The 24,399-nt window shown below is 39.7% G+C and overlaps 2 protein-coding genes and 2 long non-coding RNA genes across 6 annotated transcripts; 3 read left to right on the forward strand and 1 right to left on the reverse strand.

The window, feature by feature from the left end:
• The first annotated feature begins 7,537 nt into the window (after window positions 1-7,537).
• LOC135339721 (uncharacterized) lies at window positions 7,538-13,310 on the forward strand. The gene is made up of 7 exons (XM_064535968.1): window positions 7,538-7,850; window positions 8,163-8,280; window positions 8,347-8,605; window positions 11,009-11,102; window positions 11,716-11,912; window positions 12,003-12,059; window positions 13,028-13,310. Exons 1-7 carry the CDS (start codon window positions 7,641-7,643, stop codon window positions 13,242-13,244), a joined length of 1,152 nt encoding a protein of 383 aa, XP_064392038.1. The 5' UTR covers window positions 7,538-7,640; the 3' UTR covers window positions 13,245-13,310.
• LOC135339851 (uncharacterized) lies at window positions 10,346-11,520 on the reverse strand. 2 transcript variants are annotated; one of them, XR_010396065.1, is made up of 2 exons: window positions 10,602-11,520; window positions 10,346-10,538 (listed from the first exon to the last, which is right to left on the reverse strand). It is a non-coding gene; the product is annotated as an uncharacterized LOC135339851 (long non-coding RNA). The 2 variants fall into 2 exon arrangements; XR_010396066.1 differs by having other exon boundaries at window positions 10,346-10,541.
• Window positions 13,311-17,482: 4,172 nt separating the features above from the next.
• On the forward strand, window positions 17,483-19,154 carry LOC135339874 (uncharacterized). The gene is made up of 7 exons (XR_010396110.1): window positions 17,483-17,613; window positions 17,750-17,867; window positions 18,045-18,296; window positions 18,359-18,416; window positions 18,494-18,667; window positions 18,740-18,796; window positions 18,855-19,154. It is a non-coding gene; the product is annotated as an uncharacterized LOC135339874 (long non-coding RNA).
• A 423-nt stretch (window positions 19,155-19,577) lies between these two features.
• Window positions 19,578-23,438, forward strand: LOC135339836 (uncharacterized). Of its 2 annotated transcripts, XR_010396051.1 has the most exons (5): window positions 19,724-20,038; window positions 20,097-20,217; window positions 22,620-22,915; window positions 22,982-23,057; window positions 23,118-23,438. XR_010396051.1 is itself a non-coding variant. In XM_064536119.1 (3 exons), the coding sequence occupies exons 1-3, from the start codon at window positions 19,907-19,909 to the stop codon at window positions 22,706-22,708; spliced, it is 342 nt and encodes a 113-aa protein (XP_064392189.1). In that variant the 5' UTR covers window positions 19,578-19,906; the 3' UTR covers window positions 22,709-22,959. The 2 variants fall into 2 exon arrangements, 1 of the variants encoding a protein (XP_064392189.1); XM_064536119.1 differs by lacking the exons at window positions 22,982-23,057; window positions 23,118-23,438 and having other exon boundaries at window positions 19,578-20,038; window positions 22,620-22,959.
• Window positions 23,439-24,399: the final 961 nt, after the last annotated feature.

The following is a 24,399-nucleotide window of genomic DNA, read 5'->3' on the forward strand; positions in this document are numbered from 1 at the left end:
CAAGCCGTCACTGTTCGCCTGCAACAGTGACGGCTTGCGAGTCTAAGCTTCATGAGCTCGATAATCGATCATGCACGGGAAGCCATCTTTGAGTAATAAAATTGAAAGGTCAAGTTTGGAATATTCCTGTAATAAAGTGAGTGAAGTGCCGTAAAACCTCTATTTAAGGCGACCCTCTAAATATGCAACATTTGGAAACTCTACTTTCGCAAAACGTAATTATTAAAAAGTGTCGCCTTAAATCGAGGTCTTACGGTGTATCGAAATATCAAAGTTTGTATCCTTCTGACAAGAAACAAGAGCAGTGCATAGCAGATTATATGAATGGCAGAGCAAACAGCATGATCACCAATTGTAAGGAATTGTATTTGAAGGTGCATCTGGAACACGGTGAAACAATAAAACAAGCTATATATATATAGAGGCTTCATGGTGGACAAAGTAGAAACACACAAAGTTACATGCAGCTATAAAATTATTAAGATTAAAATAAACATGGTCTATACATAATTATAATTATTATACACTGTTTCGGATGTGTCTACGGGATTTAGAATGCAAAGCACTGCTGTAGTACCCCGAGCGTAGCGAGTGTATTACAAGTGCCTGGCTCTATAAAAATGTAGCAAAAGTCAAATATAAGGTATAAGGTCAGCACCCCCCTAAATGTCTCTAGCTAAGGTAAGCTTTCACTAGACTGAAAAATGAACTCTCCACTAGCAAAGGTTAATCGCACTGTCCACTAGCTAAGGTCAACTCTCTACTATCGAAGGTCACCGTATACTGTTCGCTAGCAAAGGTTAATCGTACTCTCTGGGCCACTGTACAATACAAATTCGATTCACATGCAACGTAGATATACACAAGCTGATTCAAAGGGAAAAAGCATGAGCGTACAAAAGTGACAAGACAGTGGAACCCAATGAGCCAAACTCATATATTTCATCTCTTTGCTAGCACACTCCAAGAGTATCACGGGGACTGTAGGGAAAGTTCAGCTGTTTTTACAAAGTGTGAGGGCCGGTATAATTATGGCCTCTTCTTAGAGTTTATATATAATCAATAGTGTACATGAACTGCATGTGTACCAAAAATCACCACTAGCCTAGTATAACCTATGTCCTATAACCTATGTCATTATTCAGTTGTGTGCTGTGTTTATGTCTGCGTCTAAATTTTGTCTATGTCCCATTTTTTGGAAAAAATCAGACACCTGATGCCTGGCCATGCTGGAAAAGACGGTTTGAACAATTTTAAGAAGCATCAGGCCTTGCAGGAGAGTCACAGTCCAAATTTTAACAAGTCAATACATTCTTTACTGCCTATAAGAGAAGAAGCGGAGTCAGTCCTAGTGTTCACTAATATTACTGCTGAGGAGCGAAGACAGTATGCTGCAGTAGTGGAAAAATGTGAGGAGTTTTTCCAAGTTTACGCAAGAACATCATTTTTGAAAAAGCTAGGTTCAACCGGAACCAACAAGCAGGAGAGACAGCGGAGCAGTACAATATGGCACTCTACACCCCTTGCCGAAAGCTGTGAATATGGTGAGACAAAGGATGAGATGATTAGAAATCGCTTATAGTAGTGGGCATCAGAGACAATACACTCTCAGAGAAGTTACAGATGGACCCAGCACTCACACTGGAATCAGCCACGATTCGCCAGAGAGAGGCAGTACATGAACAAAAAAATAACTCTTAAACAAGAAGAAGGAGCTGGTAATATCGATTTGTTAAAACGGAAATCAACCTATGGTCAAGGATGTTAGAGGAAGTAATTGATCAAGTGGTAAACCACAAGTGTAGTGATTAGGTGAACTCTTCACTTAGACTGTACATCTAGATTATTCTAGTTAATGTTTATTCTAGAACTGTAGCTGCTGCTGAACTTTGACATTAGAGAACTAGGTAGAACATTCTAGAGTTATATGTGTTCTGTATATAAGTTCTTGAGTTTTGTGCAAGCTAGGTTATGATTAGGTTATGATTAGGTTATGAGTGTTATGCTGTTTCTGTTGTCTACTGAACAAAGTGTGACTAGTGTCAACTGCGATATCTGCGAACAGGTTATGGGCCCAGATCCCTACGGACTTATCACACTGAATTTTGTTCAAGACTAGACTATGGCTACGACAGATGAGAAGTGGGTGATCGATAAGTTAGATGACTCTAACTGGACCACTTGGAAGTTCCAGATGAAACACTTGCTACTTGCAAAAGGTGTCTGGGAAGTTGTGGACGGAACCGAGGAGCTTGCAGAGGATGCGACAGCAGCAGCCCGTGCTGAGTTTTTGAAGAAGTCGCAGAAGGCATTCTCTTCAATTGTCCTGGCGATAAAAACTTCTCAGTTGTATCTTGTGACGTCGTATGAGCAGCCGAGAGAAGCTTGGGATGCCCTGAGAAACCATTTTGAGCGTGACACTCTAGCCAACAAACTTTTCCTGAAGAAGCAATACTTCCGGATGGAGATGAAGGAGGGGACATCGATCGAGAAACACCTGAAGCGCATGAAGGAGTTGACGGACCGATTAGCAGCAATTGGTGCTCCTATCGCTGAAGAAGACCAGGTGGTTACTCTTTTAGGAAGCTTGCCCAAAAGCTACTCCACGCTTGTTACTGCTCTGGAAGCCCGGGTTGACGGTATCTCGCTCAACTATGTGCAGCAAGCTCTAGCTCATGAGGAGCAGAAAATGCTTGGACGAGGACACTCAGGAAACTCTGATGCACAAAGAGGAGATGCAGCACTGTTTGGAGGAGAATCAAAGAGGAAATTCAAGCCACGGAAACCTATTTGCTATGGTTGTCAACAACCAGGTCATTTTCGACGGGACTGTCCCAAAGCAAAGAAGGGACCATCACACAAGGCAGAGACTGCTGGAGAGGAAGACAAAGAATCCGAGTCTGAAGAAGGCAGTGCATTTGCAGCATCACAAGATGGATCTCAAAATGGTAAATGGCTGGTAGATTCTGGAGCATCCAGTCATATGACCTGGGACAAAGAACTCTTGACTGACTACCAAGAATTTGAGGTTCCTGAGAAAGTTGGTTTAGGTGATGGACGGACTGTGGACGCAGTTGGTTTTGGAAGTGTTCACTTGAGGATGTGCTTCAAAGTTAGCCAACCAAAGAAATTTGTTATGTACAAGGTTTTATACGTTCCTAAGCTAGCCTGTAATCTTTTCTCGGTAAGAGCAGCTGTATCCAAAGGAGACTTCATCAAGTTTGGTCACTCTCGATGCTGGATTCGAGACGGAAATGGACATCTCCATGGAATGGGAACATTGGTGGATAAACTCTATCAACTCGATTGTGAAGCGATTCTCTCTGAGGCAGCAACACTGGTGAATGCTCAGAAAGACAACAATTTTGACGTATGGCATTTTAGACTGGGACATGCAAGTGAGAAATGCATCAAAAATATGTCCTACAAGAAGCTGGCTACTGGTATCAAATTACCAAAACGAGCTAAGCTGTCATTTTGTGAGGGATGTATCGCTGGAAAGATGAAACGAAAACCTTTCAAGGCAGTGGGAGAAATACGATCCAAGAGGAAGCTTCAACTTGTGCACAGTGACGTATGCGGTCCAATGCCTACGGACTCTATTGGTGGAAACAAGTATTTTGTCACTTTCATCGATGATTACTCAAGATGTTGTGCAGTCTACTTTCTCAAAAATAAATCTGAAGTTCCTGAGAAATTTAAGGAATTTGAAGCTCGTGTATTCAATGACTGCAGTCAGAGAGTGAGTACATTGCGGAGCGATAATGGAGGAGAGTACCTGTCTAAGGAGTTTAGGAGCTATCTGAAGTCAAAAGGTATACGCCAGGAACTTACGGTACCACATTCTCCAGAACAGAATGGTGTTGCGGAGAGGATGAACAGAACCCTCATGGAGACAGCTCGGTCAATGATGGCTCATGCAGGATTACCTGAAAGATTTTGGGCTGAAGCTGTAGAAACGGCAGCGTACATCAGAAACCGTACTCCAACAACTGCTATCAAGGATACGAAGACACCAATGGAAGTCTGGAATGGAAACGTACCCAACATTGCAAACATGAAAGTGTTTGGCTGTATGGCATATGCACATGTACCTGATGTGCAGAGAAAGAAGCTCGATAAGAAAGCTGTGAAACTTCGGTTTGTCGGATATTCTATTCAGTCGAAAGCCTACAGACTGTTGGATGAGAAGACATCGAAAATCTATATTCGGAGAGATGTGATCTTCAATGAGCAAGATTTTGGACAGAAAACAGAGGAAGTCCCTAAAGGTGATCTACTTGAAACAATTGAGGTAGAGCAAAACCCTGATATCGAATCAGAGACAGAGGAGGAGCAGGCTGAGTCAGAAGAGAGAAGACAATCTGAACGCACCAGACGACCTCCTGTTCGTTTTGGAATAGATGAGTATGCTGACACAGCTACAGCCAGTATTCCACATGTGGCTTATGTAGCACATCAGATTGCTGAACCAAATACTATGGACGAAGCATTGGCAGGTGATCTCTCAAATGAGTGGAAAGAAGCAGCCGATTTGGAGTATGACTCACTCCTACAGAACGAGACATGGGACCTTGTGGAACTGCCAAGAGGAAGAGAAACGATTGGCAGTAAGTGGGTCTTCAAGATCAAGTACAAAGGAGACGGAGAGATAGAGAGGTTTAAAGCCCGACTAAAGATGCTTGAAAAATACAATCTTCAAGATGCTAAACCCGTCTCTACCCCTGCTGATTCAAATGTGAGATTACGAAAGGATGACAATGTTAGCAAGGCTGTGGATTCAGTGATGTACCAATCGATAGTTGGAAGCTTGCTGTATGCTGCCGTTGCAACCAGACCCGACATTTCTCAAGCAGTGGGAGTCGTGTCAAAATTTAGCTCAAAGCCATCAGAAGCTCACTTAACTGCTGTGAAGCGAATTTTACGATACCTCAAGGGAAGCTTGGACATTACTTTGCAATACAGGAAAACGGAGGATGGAAGTAGTCTGATTGGCTATTCTGATGCAGACTATGCAGGTGACTTGGATGACCGGCACTCAACGAGTGGGAATTTGTTTCTCATAAGTAACGGACCTGTCAGTTGGTTAAGCAAGAAACAACCAATTGTCACACTCTCTACCTGTGAGGCAGAGTATGTTGCCCTGAGTACAGCAACCCAAGAAGCTGTATGGATCAAACGACTTCTATCGGATTTCCATGTATCACAGAAACAAGCAACCGTTATCATGGAAGATAATCAAGGAGCTATATGTATAGCTAAGAACCCAGTGGTACAGGCAAGGACAAAGCATATCGACATCCGCCACCACTATATTAGAGAAGCTGTCAGTGACGGCACAGTCAGTTTACAGTACTGCCCGACCGAAGAAATGATTGCCGACATTTTTACGAAAAACCGTTACCCAAGGCAAAGTTTGAGAAGCTACGTCGTAACATGGGACTCAAGAAACTGATGTCTTCCCCACATGATAAATTAAGTGGGAGTGTTAGAGGAAGTAATTGATCAAGTGGTAAACCACAAGTGTAGTGATTAGGTGAACTCTTCACTTAGACTGTACATCTAGATTATTCTAGTTAATGTTTATTCTAGAACTGTAGCTGCTGCTGAACTTTGACATTAGAGAACTAGGTAGAACATTCTAGAGTTATATGTGTTCTGTATATAAGTTCTTGAGTTTTGTGCAAGCTAGGTTATGATTAGGTTATGATTAGGTTATGAGTGTTATGCTGTTTCTGTTGTCTACTGAACAAAGTGTGACTAGTGTCAACTGCGATATCTGCGAACAAAGGAAAAGGTCCTCCACGTAACCCCAAGAAAGTTAAACGAGGACAGCCAAAACAGAACAGTTTGGGGGATAAATGCCGTCGCTGTGGATGAGAGAAGCATTCCTGAGACGAGTGTCCCATGCACAAAAGACGCAGAATGTCATCACTGTAAGCGCAGAGGTCACTACAGTGTAGCTAGTTGCTACAAAAAATCCCTTTCAAGTGTCCAACAAGAAGAAGAGAGCAGTTTTTCAGACACCTCATTCCTGGATGCGGTCACACAACAAGAGAAGGAGAGCTGGACAGCTAACCTCAAAGTCAATGACAAAGAGATACCATTTAAGATTGACACAGGAGCCGAGGTCACTGCCATTACAATTGAGACATACATTACCAGGAGAGCAAAGACCAGACAAATAACGTACTGTCTGGTCCAACACAACAATCACTAGTATAGTAGTAAAAGGACAAATCACATGTGATCTCACTCTGGGTGCCAGGCGAGCCAGACAGAAACTATTCGTCGTCGATCATCTCAAAACCAACCTTCTTGGCTTACCTACTATCAAAGCTCTAAAAATGATTGCCAGAATGGGTTAAGTCCAGGCAACCGATTGGTTTCACCAAGGTATTCAAAGGACTCAGGTACGCTGTCAAGGGAATACGAAATTAACTTGGAACCTGATTGCGAAACCACACGTAATTTACACCCCAAGACACGTGCCCCTACTATTACAACCAAAGGTCCAGTAGTTGCTTAAACGAATGGAAAAGGCAGGAATGATATCAGAGCCGACACGTGGTGCGCAGGTATGGTTGTGACACCTAAAAAGAACGGAAACCTCCGTATCCGTATCTGTCGATCTCAAGCCACTTGTGAGACTAGAAGTCCACCCACTGCCTACCGTCGACGAGACCTTAGCACAGATAACAGGAGCGAAAATCTTCTCCAAACTAGCAGCTTTTGGCAGACACCCCTAGCTCCCTCGTCGTGGCTACTAACCACGTTCATCACTCCAATAGGACGCTACTGCTTCAATAAACTTCCATTTGGTATTTGCAGTGCACCAGAAGTGCTCCAACGCTGCATGAACAAGATTCTATAGTAGGCCTACCGGGAGTATAGTATGTCAGATCGACGACATATTGGTGTTTGGGAGCACCCAAGAGGAACACGACACGAATCTGGAAACGTATTGAGAAAGCCCATGCATGTATATACACTCAGCAAAGAGAAATGCGAGTACAACATGACTACAATCACATTCTTAGGACACATGGTTGGCCCGGACGGTGTCAAAGCATACCCAAAGGAAGCGGAAGCAATTGAAAAAATGAACCCTCCAACCAACACGTCGAAGCTTCGAAGATTCCTAGGAATGGTAAACCAACTGGGTGGAAAATTTCGAGGGTGTAAATTTTCGTGCAATTGTCTTATTTGGAAAATTTCGCGGGTAGTAAATTTCGTGGAGTTAGGGTGTGGCACTATCTCGCATGCGTATACGAAGCCTTCCATGGGTTTAATTTTCGTGTTCTGCAGCCACCCACGAAAAACGCGAAATTAAAAACACCTCGAAATGTTCTACCCGTACGGTATACTGTACCGCAAGAGTAGAGGAGAGTTTCACAGAATAATTATAGGGGCATAATTTCTTGTGTTCAAATCAGAATTAAAGACAAAGTATTCCTTGTTGTTGAAAGTGATTAGACTGTGGTTTCTTACTATAATTATTATTAGACTGTAGTTTTGTCATTCTATTAATAGACTAATATTATGTTATGTCATTATTTGTTTTGTATCTAGAATATTCTGCTGTAAAAATAGTGTGTTGATATAACTGTGAAAATCAGCACTTGTACCTAGTGCATGCAATGTCTAGGTTACCTAGGCTGTATCTCACTACAGCTGAAGAACGAAAATGGGAGAGAAAACTTGAAGAACAGAGCCACAGGTATTCCGAGGAACAAAAAATTACGGCAGCTACTTTCGAGCATGTCGATGAACCTCAGCCGACTGGTCGTTTCAAAGTGGATGATGCTAGAGCATTGGTGATTAATACAGTTATGAAAGCAACAGAAAGAGTAAGGGCTTAAAATACCAAGCTACCGTATATTATAGCTGGTTATTTTCGAGACACGAAATTTCCAGGTTTTCGAGGATTGACCCAGAAACACGAAAATTGGTTTACATCCGGTTTAAACCTATCTACTGTAGGGGTGTGGTCATTTGAACCTCTATCCTAGAAATAAAATCCTTGAAATGTTTTATTTGGGCAATCTGTGAAAATAGCCCGCTATGCGATATTATAATACTGTATATAATTATAGAGAGTCATAATTATATATAAATACACACTCATTATGTCAATTTGCGTATGCTGCATAATTATATAGAGAGAGTTTCAAAAGGAATGCGGTATTTTAAAGACTAAATTATATGAGGGTGGATCAGTCAAACAAGGTACAGCTGTACCTGGATGCTTTGACATTGACCTGGTGCTTTTCTCTAAAGGTAATTTAAATAAACCGGCCATTGTACCTCTCCCTGCATGGCTTATTGGCTTTATTCTAAACACAGATTTGAAATCGATAGATTGCATTAAAAACAAAGGCTATCCTGAGACACTTGAAAAAGTTGACGAGTATTTCGAGAAACAATTCCAAGAAAAGTATCACTGTGAAGATAAACAAGGAGTAACAGTGAAGTTCACATACAAATTGACTGATGATCGTAAAATCACAGTGAAGCTAAGCTTCTCCTGCTACTGGGACCCTGGTAAGCCTGAAGAGCTTTTTGATATGCTTGAAACAATCGACTCACATGAGATAAGAGAACTGTAAGTGATAATAACCATAATCCTATATAATTATACAGTATAGACTCTTGTTAATCCGATCACCCTTGGGCCCGGCCGACAGTGCAGTTTTGGCTGCAATAACGATGTGGCTGCGTTTCAGAAAGTATATAGCCACAGCTAAATAGCCACTTTGATAATGAATCACTTTGTTCTCTATTTATGCTATTGTTTGGGTATATAATTGGCCTAGAGCACGCGATGTGCCAGAATAATTATGCCTCGGTGCGCATGCGCAAGTGAGGTATACGGTAGTGTGTTTATGTGTGTGTGTATAGACTGTTTCAGCTGCTCAAGGATCAATGAAATGCAAGTAAGAGTTTCTATAGGCTTCTAGTCATGTTTTCTTGGCTTAATTGGTATTTGTGGATTTGTAAAACAAAGCTTCATTCTCGAGTTATGCCTAGTTTTGCTTATACTTGGAATGCCATTGCAGCCTTTTCAGAAGAAGAGTCCGTAGCAAAACTTGTTCACCAGTGTTGCTACTCTACTTAGTAGTTAGCTCTGCACTAGTATTGGTAGCTGCAAGAGTGAGAAGAGGGCTACAAGGCTCTGCTGACTTTTTTTTTTTGCTGTTTTATATATCGACTTAAATTTTTTCGTGCTATCGCGCGACCTGAGCACCCTTCTACTGATATTCCTAGAAACGCCACTGCTTTCTCATGGCAGAGTTCAAGTTTATGCAGGTGAAAATAACTTTTGATGACAAATTGTTATGCCTCGGTGCGCATGCGCAAGCGAAGTATACGGTAGTGTGTGTGTGTGTGTGTGTGTGTGTGTGTGTGTGTGTGCGTGCGTGTCTGTTTGTCTGTCTGTCTGTGTGTGTATAGACTGCTACAGCTGCTCAAGGATCAATGAAGTGCAAGTAAGAGTTTCTATAGGCTTCTAGTTATGTTTTCTTGGATTTTAATTCGTGGATTGGCAAAATAATGCTTCGTTCTATAGAGTTATGCCTATACTTGGAATGCCTTTTCAGAAGAGCACGTATATATAGCCAAATTTATTTCAATGAGTGTTGCTACTCTACTTAGTAGTTAGCTCTGCACTATAGAACGCTAGCTATTGGTAGCTGCAAGAGTGAGAAGAGAGCTGCAAGGCTCTGCTGATGGCAGCCATTAATTTTAGACTTGAACTTTGGCATCGATCGTTTTTAACAACAATCATGGTCGATCATTACCCACTCTTTGAGTTTGCATGCATCAATGAAGAATGTTTATTATGTGTATAAAATTAAGCTTTATGTTATGTAGCTTTGGCATCTCCACCGAGGCATCAGCACCTGCGGTGCTTTCATTGAATTAGCTGGAGCTAATAAACGCCACTCTTGAACAGTGGCCTCTCTCGAATTGTAGCCTCCTCTTTCAGCAAAATGAAACATTTAGTATAGCCACGGCTCCTGCATGATCAAGCATATACGGTAATACTATATATAGGACAGCCAGAAGTGACCAATATAAAAGAATATAGCGAGTTGGCTGCGTTTTGAGCAATATACAACATAATAATAATGATCAAGCTAGCAATCGGAGCCAAATGAAGCGACCAGTATATTGAGGTGACCGTATTTCAGAGAGCCAGATTAGCGAGAGTCTATACTTACTGTATATAATGTATACGGTTACCTCATGTATGAGATATGACCACTCAGGTGCATTAAGGCACGTCCAGAATCAAGAAAAGACCAACGTCACATACGTTGAAAAGTGTGCGATATTAAACATATCAATTTGACATTTTGTTTTCTCATAAAAATTTAAGTTTCCTTAATCAAAAATAAAGATCATGTGATTATCATGTGACCAATTAACATGAAATTTCATTGTAAAACTAATTATAAATAAAGCATTTGTTCCAGGTTAGTTAGATCCTATCTTTTCCAGGAATCCTGATGTACATATCATATACTGATGAAATCCTGCTGCGCAAAAGCAGATTCATAGGTAATCATGGTCTATACAAACAACAAGCTAATATTTACCTGAATTGTCCCTGATTTCTCCTCCTAACTTTCTTGCTTGGCTGCACTCTGTCTTGCGCAGCAGGAAACAAGTTCTCTACTATCTAATAGTCTTAGTTAAGGCCTTTAATAGCTACTAGGTAGCCTACAACAAATGCTTTCAGGGTTTTACTCGATCAACTAGCTACGGTCAACTTTAATAAATTAAGTACAGTGTCATGTGACCCAAGCTCCGCCCTCACTAGTAATTGCAGACATTTGCCACCCACGCACGTGATAAACATTCCAAAGCGATGACGTCGCGCACATGAATATCATTATAACAAAATTCCATGTCATTTTAATTTGGACAGTCCTTAATACCCCTGAGCATGCATGCTTTGAATAATTATACTCCGACCTATGCACAGAATTATATATACATGCAGGTTCATTCCTGGTACATTCAAAATGCAGTCTGACTTTATTAAGTGCGTGGACCCTGAAAATCACCCTAGAGGAAATCATAGGACCTGCCAAAACGTAAAAATTATACCTAGAATCATGCAGTTAGTTTGCGAGTGAAGAAAATGAGCCAAATCAGATCAGCAGAAAATGTGACCCTTTGCAAGCTACCATGCAGCATAATATCAGGAGTGTATGAAGAGGAGTATCCAACTGTAGCAGTTGTAGTGTAAACCATGTTTCGGTACCAGTATGTCATACTACGTCACTATCAGACCGCATCTTAAGTGGGTGCGTAGAATTAGTTAAAAATGATATCAGCATACACGCATGTGGTTTGTACCTCCAAGCCCACATTTATGCATGGCTAACAGTTTACACAACTACAAGTGTTAGTGACGGATTCAATCCGAAATATAGAATGGAATGTGCATGGGAGTCGCATACTCCTCTTCATACACTCCTGATAATATATACCAGAGATTTTGCGATTTTATTTTTTTGAAGTGACACAAGCTGGCCTCCACAAATAACGTAGGCGTGGCTTACGGGAACATAGGAATGCAGACAGGCAACAAGACTAAATGAAATTTTTACTCACGAAAACCACCGTTTCTCAATTAAGTTGAACGATTTTTTACCCCACGAAAATTACCTGCTATATACAGTATATACATGCATTGTTATACAGATACATCATCTGATTAAAAGGGCAAAAAAGTGGAGAAACAAACAAGATTGGACAGTCCACACTGAACATGGAGATCTACATGGCGAGCCTGGCTCCTATCTCATTTCCTTGCTAGTGATCACAGCACACTTTCATGTCGAAGAGAAGTTCGGGGAATACGGGTCCAAAACACAGCATTTTAGGCAGTATACAGCCAGGTATATAACCCTTTATAATGTTTATATATCTGTCTGTCTTGACATCTGAGGTTGTACGAGTGTACCTAACAAAAGTCATGAATTATATAGAGTGACTGATGAATTCAAGAGAATTGTTAAGCAGATAGGAGAAAAAGAAGACTTTGGGTGAGCTAGTACCGTATCTGGAGTTCTGTGATGTTATTTTCGTATGAAACCCTATATATAGGCATGGTTTACCGGAATGCATGTATAATGATGCAAAAGAAATTTTTAGTCACAAAAAGTACCGCTGTTCAATTTTTTTACCCCATGAAAATTACTTAGGGTGACATAAAATTATTTTCACCATTGTCAAACGTAGACTTTTCTGCGATTTCAAGTACTGTTTAGTTCATTTTGCTGGTATTAAATTCTGCTAAAAGTTGTGAAATCACAGTGTTTGTAATTAATTACTCGTAATAATTTTATGTGGTTTCTATAATCATTCCCGAGTACACATTTTTGCGATTTTACTCTCATCCGCAGAATTAGCAGAAATTAATACCCAATTTTATGTCACTTTTAAGTACAGTAGAACCTAGCTAATCTGGACCCTTTTTAAAGTTCGAAGACCGGACAAAAAATAATATTAAACTGAAAAGAAGAGGGCTGTAGAATAGACTACTGCACATGCGCACTTTATTAATAAACTGCTCAATATACCTCACTGAATACAATGGCTATACTGCAAAGAAAACGAAAAGAGCTCACAAGACTCGCTGTATATTGGAGAGAAAGTTGAGATAAAATTAGCTAGCAGCTTTCCTTCTGGCCACAGTAATATCACACGCATGCATTTGAGTGTTCTTTGTTAATGATACTTAATGACATCCGAAATTTTCATGTATATTTGAATGGGGGTTTGGTCCTGCTCATTCAGATTAGCGAGGTTCTACTGTATATATATATATATATAAAGTCCTTTATAGCGCTTTGTTTTCGAGGAGCACAATTTTTAAGGTTGAAGCCAATCCGCGGAAACTGCATTTTAGCTCCTCAAAAGTAAAGTGCCTTACATTATTGAAACAATAATTGATATGAAGCACTATAATGATGACATACATGTACCTTGCATGCACTATTACTCTTAATAGTCCAGTGCCTTTCAAAGCTAAAGACTCTGGGCTAAAGATGATCCGAGAGAAGTACTCTCACCTCCTTCCTGCTCCGTGGTGGCTGATTGACCCGGCTAATCCTGCCAACAATGTGTACATCAGTGGCATGTCTGGTTGGAGGAAGGACAAAGGATGGCAGGAATTTGCTACAAAGGTGGACAACATTGACCTCACCATAGACGTCCAGCAGCAGTAGACACTTTACAAAGTGCTGCTATACATAATAATTATAGGATATTCCAACAGCTGCATGCATATTTGTAACCTTAGCTATATACTTACGCATGCATCAGTGCATGTTTGTATAATTATGGACCAGTGCATGCAACTGTGTATATATTATCTATATGCTTCGGTGCGCATGCGTAAGCGAGGTATACGGTAGTGTGTTTGTGTGTGTCTGTGCAGAGTGCTACAGCTGCTCAAGGATCAATAAGTGCAAGTAAGAGTTTCTAGTCACGTTTTCTTCGAGTCAATAATGCTTTGTTCTCGAGTTATGCCTAGTTTTGCTTACTTAATTGGAATGCAAGGCCTCGGGGAAGTAGAACCGAGCGGGGGAGAAGACATTAAAAAACGATGGGAGATATTTGCAAAGAAAATTAAAACACTTAATCTTGTGATGAACATCACATAGGTCATTTATATAGTATGTTATACTGTTATGTCATTTAGCCTTACAAGCACATGTCTCAATGCAGCTATACCTATACAGTGCCTTTAGTCTAGAGAGTAATTTTGCTCCTATATAAATATTTTGTGATTAGAATATTTCTAAGAAATTCTGCTGTTACCATTGTGTAGGAAAAATCACATATTCAAAAATATTTCTATGGCAACCAAAGGTGATGGGTATGTGGTGCTTTATATAACGCCAACATAATTATTTCTATAGTGGACAATCGCTTAGCAATGGAAAAGACCAATCGTCGTCGGAAGGTCTGGAACTCTGGCACAACATTCCTGAGAATAGTTTGCTTAACATAATTTATATTATAATTTTGTTTAGCCTACGTAAGTACACACACTAATCACTACTCCATTACTAAGTTGTTTTTTGAGTGTCTTTTCGCTTAGCAATGGAGTTAAAGTAAACTTGTCGGCTAAGATATTTTTCACAACATGAAATTGTCTATCTTCTGGTAGCAGCAACTTCATTGAAAACGAGGTTAGATCGTAAGTACTCTGTTTCTGTGACGTCAAGGACAAACCGCGATGGTAATGATGTTATACTGGCTTGTAATCTATGAATTTCCTGACTAAGAATCGTGTGGGCAGTGACCAATACCTACCACAATGTTAACGAAGCCATTTCACAGATGTATTGATGTCAATAAAACATCCCTCCAAGATGGCTGCTCCACACACAGTATATAGATAGAAAAAGTAGCACTTAGCTATCCACAGCCTCATTGAAGTGTTTTCACACTCCTAGCTGGGCATATGCATGCAAAGTAAATACATTTACACCAACAAGTGAGAGAACATATTTACTCTAGGCTATAAAGGCACTCTACTGTATAATCATAGATAAAAGAGAGAAATGGATAGGAAACATTTAGCGCCTCGAAAACTATCCGTGTTTTGCCCTGGGTTTAATCGAGGCCGCCAACTGTACATTTAAAAAAAATGGCCAAAAACACAAAAAAAAGACAACTGATTGTCTTACTGTCAGTGTGAGAATCTTGCTGCTAAACTTTTACTTCTGTTTAATACTTGAGGCTATATGACACACAGTACACTACTTATTTAGGTTGTTCTAGCTGTATTATAGGTGTTATTGGTACAGAAACTTCCTAAGTAGTGAAAGCAATGTTTCTGTACCTCTAAGCAATCCCAAAAAATTTCCTGTTATTTCCAAATGATATAGCTACCTAGTATAAAGGGACATTAAATTGAAGTTGTAGGGAGACTTGGAAAGGTCTGAATTTTCCAAAACAGCCGTAGAAGTAGTTCTCCTGGGGGTAGGGAGCGAAACACGGCTGTATCTTAGCTCAGTGTACGTATTTTATATGCAGCTTATGGGAACACGTGATCCGTTTCCAATCCATTTCTCTCTTTTATCTATGGTATATAATATGATGTTTACTATCTCAGGTAGGTTCAGGACTGGGACCTCCCGATTGAAGTCTGCACAAACCTTTGAACTACCTACTACACTAAAAATTTCGAGCTGAAAGGAAGGTTTATACCTCCGGAATTAGAACTAAAAAAGATAAGTAATTTTTTACACACAAAACATATTAAAAATCGTGGGCGTGGCTGCGTTTTAGCTGATTCAGCAATAATTGCTGGTCCCAGTCCTTAACCTACTGAGATCTGATGACTATATAATCAGCGTGCAATTACCTGTTGAGTAATTATACACGCTGTCAATGACAACGTAATGTTTTGAATAACGGCCACGGCTGAATGTTAAGAAAACTGCAGAGAACTTCATCATAAACGATTAGAAATCAATAGTATGGTACTCGTGCAATAAGTACTCAACAAGCACTGTATGGCAAGGTTAATAGCACTCGGCTACGACTCTAGAAGCCTTGACATTGCTTATTAATCCTATATTACACTATTAACCATACTATACTTATTGACAGCCTAACATAATCCAAAAACTATAAGCAATGCACATGCACACACAAATCCAGAGTGAACTATAACAGTATGATAGATACCATGCACAATACAGTAGAACCTCGCTAATCCGGACCTTTTTAGTCTGAAACCTCGCAAATCTGGCAAACTGAAAGAGGAGGGGCTGTCAGTAAAATAGACTACTGCGCATGCACAATCTAACTTGCTTTGCTGAATCAGAACTGCTCAAAACATTGGTCACTGCAAAGAAAACAAAGAGCCGGAGAACTCACAAGACTCACTGAATTGGAGAGAAAGTTGAGATAAAAGACTATATAGCTAGCAGCTTCCCTTCTGGCCACAGTACATATGCATTATTTTGTTACTGATATTCATAATCAATTACCGTTAATCCGGAAATTTCATGTATTCGGATATAGGCTCTGGTCCGGCTCTATTTTGATTAGTGAGGTTCTACTGCATGTACTGATTATGCAGTTACCAAAAAACTCAATAAAAAGACATGGCCATATTATACATAATTAATTGACAACTGATGAAGTTAACTATCTATATGGGCTGCCATAGCGGTGAAGCTGTGATAGATTGAAGTTTCCACAGGGTGTCATATAGGATTTTGAAGTGTAGAGGGGGAAATAAGAAAGTAACCAGAACATTAATTTTTGCTAAAAAAAGGTCAACTGTTATTTTAATACCCTATATGTAAAATTGCCAGCTATGGACACTCAGTCATACAACTAGTACCTGAATGCAAAAAAGGGGGGGTACCCCCCTTTCCCCCTGGCAAAATGGTGGGTGGGCTATTAATTTAGAAAACTTTCCATGCACGTTTTTCTCTTAAGGGATATCAAGAAGCTGGTGAAGAATATTGCTAAAAATCAAGACTTATATATCACTGAGTTTTTGGTGCTCCTTGCCTGTATAATAAAGGAATTAAGAAGTGCATATTATAGAGTGAGTTGCTTTATCATTTACTATACTATAATTTATGTATAATATTATACAGTGCAACATATGCACCGCGGTTGAGTTAGCCCGCACAGAATCAGGGAAATTAGGAACTGGAAAAATGGTGGATGGTCTGCTATTGATACTATGGACATGCAGAATTCTTTTCACTTACTTGCTTATAGAATTATGACCAAGGATATCAAGAAGCTGGTGAAGAGTATTGCTATAAACGCACAACAATGTGTATGTACCATAATAAACACATAACGTATACTATAGCTATAGACAACAAAGATTGCAATTGCATTAGCTAAGTAATATGCACTTCTTAATTCCTTTATTATACAGGCAAGGAGCACCAAAAACTCAGTGATACATTTAGAGATCGAAATCCTCACATAATTGTATATACATCTACATCCAAATAATTGTGTATACAGACACACACAATATAGCTACAACGCTCTATTAATACAGCATTCACGTCCCTGGGGAAAACCATGTATATAAGTACAGCCGGTACGTACACGAGAAGCCATGATCATTGACCGGTCTATAACCCGTACAAGAACCTCTACAAACATGCATGGCGTCTGTCAGATTGAGCCACAAAAGAGAGACTCGTTTCCCAAGAGATGGCAGCTGTTTCTCAGAAAGATCCATCTTATATACATCTAACTGTTGACTTCTAATCATTTTTCTCTTGGACCCTGTGTACATTTATAACATTTACAAGAACAAGATTAAGGGTGACCTGCTGACTCAATAAAACAAAAGTTCCAAGAATGAATGATTATTCTATCTTTTTTGTTTACTGCAGACAACGTTATTCATATTTTTCAGGTAACGTGCACAATGCATGCGTGATTTTCGTTAGAGCAACGTACACACCCATAATCAGTACTATAAGAGTAATGGTCCTGACTATCTATGCACAAAGCATCCTATATAATAGTTCTAACACAACACCAAACGAAATGGCACTAGAACTGGCAGCAAAAGTGGAGCATGTACTAAGATCGGTAAGATCCGTATAATAATTATTATATGCAAGTGTTTTTGGCGATTTGGCAAATCAGGTGAGGTTTGCCAAATTTGTAAAAAAAAAAAAATGTTGTCAAATATAGCGTACCCTATAAGCAATTTCCAAATGTGTAGCAAGCCGTGCAGAGCAGAATCGGAATAACTATTTCTGAGGTTGTTCTCGGAGGATCAGTGGCTTATGGAACCGCAGTCCAGGGGAACTATGATGTGGATTTGGTTGCATTCTCACCAAGTCAGTGACTGATATTACAACAGCACAACAAACTAGAACACATGCACGTACATATCACATAATAACTATAATTATATGTATAATTCTATGTACATGCATATAGCATCACATTTTTAAATCAGACATACATGCATATATTTAACACAAAGTTGTGTTCAATTAGTCTTCTTAAATCAGGTCTTCACCCAAAACAAGGGAAAGTGTCTGAAGATGGGTACAGCACAATACTATAGCCAAACTCAAGATATACCTTCTAGAGCACCTAACTGGGAGATATATACCCCAAAAAATGGAGAAGCAATTTCATGGCTGGCGCTTTACTGCTAACTACTTGCAAGTTGATTTGCAGATCAGCCCTCAATGGGAGGACCCTAACCTGGAAGACATGTATTCCTACATGAGAGACATGCATCCGGACAGGAGAATCTTGTATAGCTATATACGATATTATGGCTAAAGCTATTATATATGAATGCATTATATACGTACAGGTTTTCTTGTGGAACAGCCAAGTACAAAAACTCCTTAATGGAGGGCCAGCCGAGAAGGGTAACTATATTAAAGTATATACTAGGTGCATGTATATTATTGTCTATAGCAACAATTAATAATTAATCTACCTGCAGGCAAAGATACTTATCAAAAGAATTAATCAAAGTGTGGAGAGACTCCGTTTGGGATGGAAAAGTCAATGGATGCCCAAAGTCTTTCTTTCTTAGCATTCTTGTGCTCATCTCCTATCATCGAGCTCCACAGCAACTACTCAGTGATGCAACTCCATTGAAAACCCTTGCAAAATGGTAATTAAACTCTAAGCTCCGTATAATATATACTAAAACTCTTACTAAACTATTGAATAATACATTGTACAGGGTGGCAAGAGATATACAGGAACTTGTGCAACATATTCGAATGGACCCAAACCTGGAGTAAGTCGAAATCAGAGTTCTATACAGCTATATAGTATTACCATGACAACCCCTATAGCCTCCATGTTCCCGGGGAGAACCAAGTGATTATGAGAAAGTATAGTCACTGCCTTCCTGACAAGCCACGCATCATCGACCCGGCCAACCCCTTCAAGAACTTCTACAAACAGGGTCTCTGTCAGATTGAGCCTTAAAAGAGCGACTCGTGTGAGAAACGAAGGGACATATTTGCAAGACAGATTGCAAGCCTCAACCTGGTGATGAATGTCGTGTAGCCTAGTGGCATACTTATATGAACAACATACTATAAGCGTGTATCATTTACAGTACATTTTAAAAGGGATACACTTTAATGAAAAAGAGAAGATACTATAATAGTTTTATTCTACTGTGTTATTTATTAGTAAATTAATAGTGTTGTGGTATTGTGTAAACATTATGACAATTATTAGTACATAATTAATATTTGAACACTCGCCACCCCCAAGTGCTTTGATATTACCTATGGATACCGAAGATTATCACGAGTCTGTGTCAGTAACTGCACGAGTGCCTGCAAGGCACGAGTGACAGTTACTAATAGGCACGGACGAGTGATAATCATCAGTATCCATGGGATAATGCTTAGCAACCAAAATGCAGGTTGAATCTGCGCATGCGCGACATGTGGTTGCTTTGTCAACCTGAAGGACGCGTACATAGCAACAAAATAGAGTTTCTCCCAGTTGAAGACGAGTTTAAGAGAAAGAAGACGGCTAAAAGACAAAGAAATAAGACTCTATAGAACACCAGGAGAGCTTGCAGAAGGCTACTAAAAGATTTGTACAGAAGTTATACTTTACTGTATCAGAAATATAAAGTAAATTCATTGCGACCATTACTTTAGAAAGTCAGAATTCATATTTTATTCACTATGGTAACCAACCAAACAGTCCCTATCAGAAATACAGTTTAGCCTGTCCAATACACTCAATAATTATATGCTGGCTAGTTTCAAATCTAAGACCTAGATGTCGGAGTCAGAGCTACCAAGTTTGTATTTTTCAGAAAGTGAAAAGAAGGAATGGTGGGATAAAATAGAGAAAGGAAGTGAGGCCTTTCTATCAAAAAATGAGGCCCTTCTATCAAAAAAAAAATGAAAAGGTGCTCGAGATGAAGGCGGGGGCTGAAGATACAAAGGGGGTTACGATAAAAGATGCCCAGTCATACGTGGTGAAACAAGTAGTGGACATATTACAAGATGTAAGCTGAAATCTGACCGTTTCTTTGTACTAAATCAGCTTCAATATTATTTTTGCAGAAAGGGGAGTTTCAAAAAAAGTTCGATATAAAAACTAACGAGGTGTATGGAAATGGGTCTCTGAAGCAAGCAATCACAGTGCCTGGAAATTTTAACATTGATTTGGTTCTGTTCTCAGAGAGTAAGTATACATAATCGTTACAGGCAAGCCAACTATAATTATATCAAAATTTACGAATTAATTATTATATTCAGCTTTGTGATCATGACAGATTATGCTTATTATGCCTCGAGGCGTAGCCGCACGAGAGATACGGTAAAGCTGACTGTGTGTTAGCCTCCACCCCAGGCCGATCCGTCTCCAATTGAACGCTAGGTCGCCTACTAGGCCTGGTATTGATTGTATTTGGGCGTGATCTGGGCGTGGTTTTTTAATACATAAAAACAAATTGACTTGTGGTACAACAAAAAATGAATCCTCCAACAGTGGTCTTCAACAACAGCCTCTGGGGCAGTATACAGCAGGAAATACTTCCCAGAAGACACTTCTTTGGCAGTGGCAACCAAATCTTTGTCGATTCCTTTATTGCTACTGAGGATGGCAGCAGAAACACCTCTATTGTTTAGACTCCTGATCTGGTCAATCATGAGTCTCATGATGAGAGATACAAGGGGAGAGACAATTAACAAGAACAACACTTTTGTCAACAGGAGGAGCCTTGGTCCTACCTAGCTTGTAGTCCATTAAAAAGGGTAGCAACTGATATAGCAGAGAGACTTGCCATACCCCGTTGGGAACCAGATAAACACGTCCCTTCCCTCAAACAGGAGCTTGAGAGCCTGGGCCTGTTCTGCCATGAGATCGAGAGTGAGGCCATCTTGCTTCAAACAAGACAACGCGTTGCATGCCATAGCTAGCTAGCTAGCTATAAATTGAGAACATGACACGGAGCTAAATTACTGTAACTTTTACGGGAGTAAAATGCCTCTACGTACACCTTTAGTATTACAGAAAAAAAGCAGGAAACAGAATCTCTGCTTTTGTTTCCTGTTCCTGCCACGCCCAGATACAATCGTATTTTTCAACTTCGTTCTATTAAAAAAAAATCGGCCTGGGACCAAGGCTGACTGTGTGTGTGTGTTGTGTGTGTGTCTGTGTGTCTGTTCCAGCTGTAACTGCTCAACGGTTGCAATGCGACGAAAACTAACAGCTTCTATAGGCTTCTAGCCACGTTCTCTTGGATTTTGATTCGTGGATTAGCAAACTAAAGCTTCTTTCTCGAGTTATGGCTAGTTTGACTCACATTGAAGGCTGTTGCAGTCTCTTCAGAATCTTTCATAGCATCATCTGTCCGCACAAACTTTCTATTCAACATATGAGTTAGCCTTGCACTAAAGCGCTAGCTTTTTGTTAGCTACAAGACTCAGAAAATACCTGTTAAAACAGCTAGCTAGCAGTAGCCATTTGTGAAATTGATCTCTTTGGACACACCCTTTAATTATTCCTATGGATGTAATGCGCATGCGCGCTCATTCCCCAGATCCAGATCCTCCTGGCAGAATCATATTTTTCTTGAGGGCCTGGTAAGCCACAAAACACTACTATAGATAACAATATGTATGTACACAAGTCTTTTCTTCTTAAATATTATAATTATACACTGCATGAACTACAGATCCAATTTTCTTCTTTCTTGAGGTCCTGGTATTAAAGCCACATAATACAACAATAGATGCATGTAATAAGTCTTTTCTTCTCAGTGACTTTATATAGATAAGCTAACTTTATGAAATAATTATGCACTTCCGCTTATAATTAATTGAAAACAAATCTTCTTCTTTGTTGCTTCCTAGATCCTTGAGGTCCTGGTATAAGCAGCCACAAAACACAACAATGATACCATAATTATACAATTGCAAGTCAGTTTTAGACAGATTATTTTATAAACTTTTTCCTCTTCTATACTTTCTCTTCTATACTTTTGAGCGAAAGCAAATCATGGCGAGAGGCATTAGCACAGCGCCAGCTTGAACACTAGTTATAATACAGTAGAACCTCGATTATCCGGACACCTTGGTTCCAGAAGCAGGCCGGATAAGTGAATATGCCGGATAATTGAATAGATAAACCACGCTTGATCCACCCACTTTATTGATAAACAGCAGTGCCACATGGTTGTATGCGCATGCGCAGAAGATAAGCAGGCATGTCTCCATGGTAACAGCTGCAATGCGCATACGCATTTGAGGGACACGCCCATTTTCTGATCTTGTTATCAGTGATAACAAGAAACTGCCAAGCCGGATAATGGAGGGCCGGATAATCGAGGTTCTACTGTACAAAGAAAGGGCGAATAAATTAAAGAAGAGGGTATATGCAACAGCAAAACAGCAGAATTCAAATTGTCCATGGGCGAATGAATGTGCACGAATAATTTATAATAAAGGTAGAAATTTCTATTTTCACATTCGTCTGCCCACGATTTAAATTCTGCTCACTACCGTGTATTATAGATAGTCACTTGCACGCCCTCTCTTTTTTTATGCGCCCTTGCTATTACTATAATTACAAAATATCTACAGGTTTTACAACTGAAGATTATCTTGCTAACAACGGCTATCCTGAGAAGCTGGAAGAAATCAACAAACACATCAGTGAAAGAAAAACTTAAAGACAACTATCAACGCATTGAAATAAAGAAAACGGAAAAGAAAACATACACAGAGCTCATTTTTAACTTCATGCCCACCAAGGACAATCGTATGGAGAGTATCAGAGTGACTTTAATGCTTTTTCCATTCTGGAAGGATACATCTACATGTACTAAAAAGCTCTTTGATTTGATTTTGGCACAGGATTCTTGGGAGAAGAAGCAGCTGTAAGTTTTTGAGATACTTATATCCTGAAGCTATTCTATATGCACCTATATACCTATTATATAAAGCCTCTTCCCTGGTGTCATCAAACTCCAGACACAGTATATACGGAAAGTTGACAGAGATCACAGAGTTTGTCAGAAAGTAAGAGTTAGTCTATTGTGATTGTCAATGATGTTTCTTTTATATAATAATTATGTATAGATACACGTCCTAATTCAGAGGGCAAAAGCATGGAGAGACATTCAAACGTGGCCCGAGGACAGTGATGACTGGGTACTTCAAAGACCTAACTCATACCTGATTTCCATGCTAGTTATCAAGGCGTACTATATTATATGAAGTACCAGAGACAGAAAAAGGCAATAAATTGAAACCTTATGCCACCAAGTAATTATCATCTTAATTTATCATTCCTGCTTTACATTCTATATAACAACAGGGTGACCAAAACGTTTATAAGTATCGTAAAAAGATTAGGACAACTTTATGACTGGGAGTAAGTTTTTACTGTAATATATGTGCAATGGCTGTGACACTATAATACCTTTTGTGCATCCATGCATGCAGTGAATTGGATGAACCTATAGAGACAAGAGTTTGGTTGCCATTAGAATTAAATATGCCTGCCTCCTTCCTGCTCCGTGGTGGCTGATTGACCCCGCCAACCCTGCCAACAATGTGTACGTCAGTGGCATGTCTGGTCGGAGGAAGGACAAAGGATGGCAGACATTCGCGAAGAAAGTGAACACCATTGACCTCACCAAAGACGTTGCATGAGAAGATCCTTGGAGAAGAGAATTAAAACTTGCAAGAGACATGAATCCTCTTGCTATAATTATAGCGCATGCACTTTGATTTTTGTGACTTGTGATACCAATACCAATATTCATTTGGTATAAACACAGGCATTTCAAATTTTCTATAGCACTATAGTACACATGATGTCACTTCTAAAATTAGGTACTGTATATGGTAATTTTCAGGGGACAAAATATTCGTGGTTTTGTGGTTGAAGCTCTGACCACGAATATTTTACCCACAAATGAAGCGACCTTGACTACCTTTACCTGCAGTGCAATCAGTATACCACGAAAATATTATCCACAACATTGTCTAAATATTGCCAAGAGTATATGATAATATTATGTTTGTAGGGATTTGGTAAGTGGCTAGATCAGCTACAGACGTTTCTCGAAAGACAGCCCAAAGTCGCGACAACCAAACAGACCAAGTTTTCTGTCCAATTTAAGTTTGACGACATTATCGACGTTGACCTCTTCGTTAGTCCGTATACTGGAACAACCATGTTTACGACTTCCTCAAGGTGTCCCAAAAGAAAAAAGATACGAATAAGTTGAATGTATATATATACGTACAGTATTGTAGGTAACTTTTAAAGGAGAAATTAAATATTTGACAATTGTAAAATGCACGGTCTATCGATGTAACTATAAGATGGGGCTGCCGCTCTCCATAATTTGCG

Source organism: Halichondria panicea, chromosome 8 (assembly GCF_963675165.1).
Source record: "Halichondria panicea chromosome 8, odHalPani1.1, whole genome shotgun sequence".
Classification (NCBI taxonomy): Eukaryota; Metazoa; Porifera; class Demospongiae; order Suberitida; family Halichondriidae; genus Halichondria; species Halichondria panicea.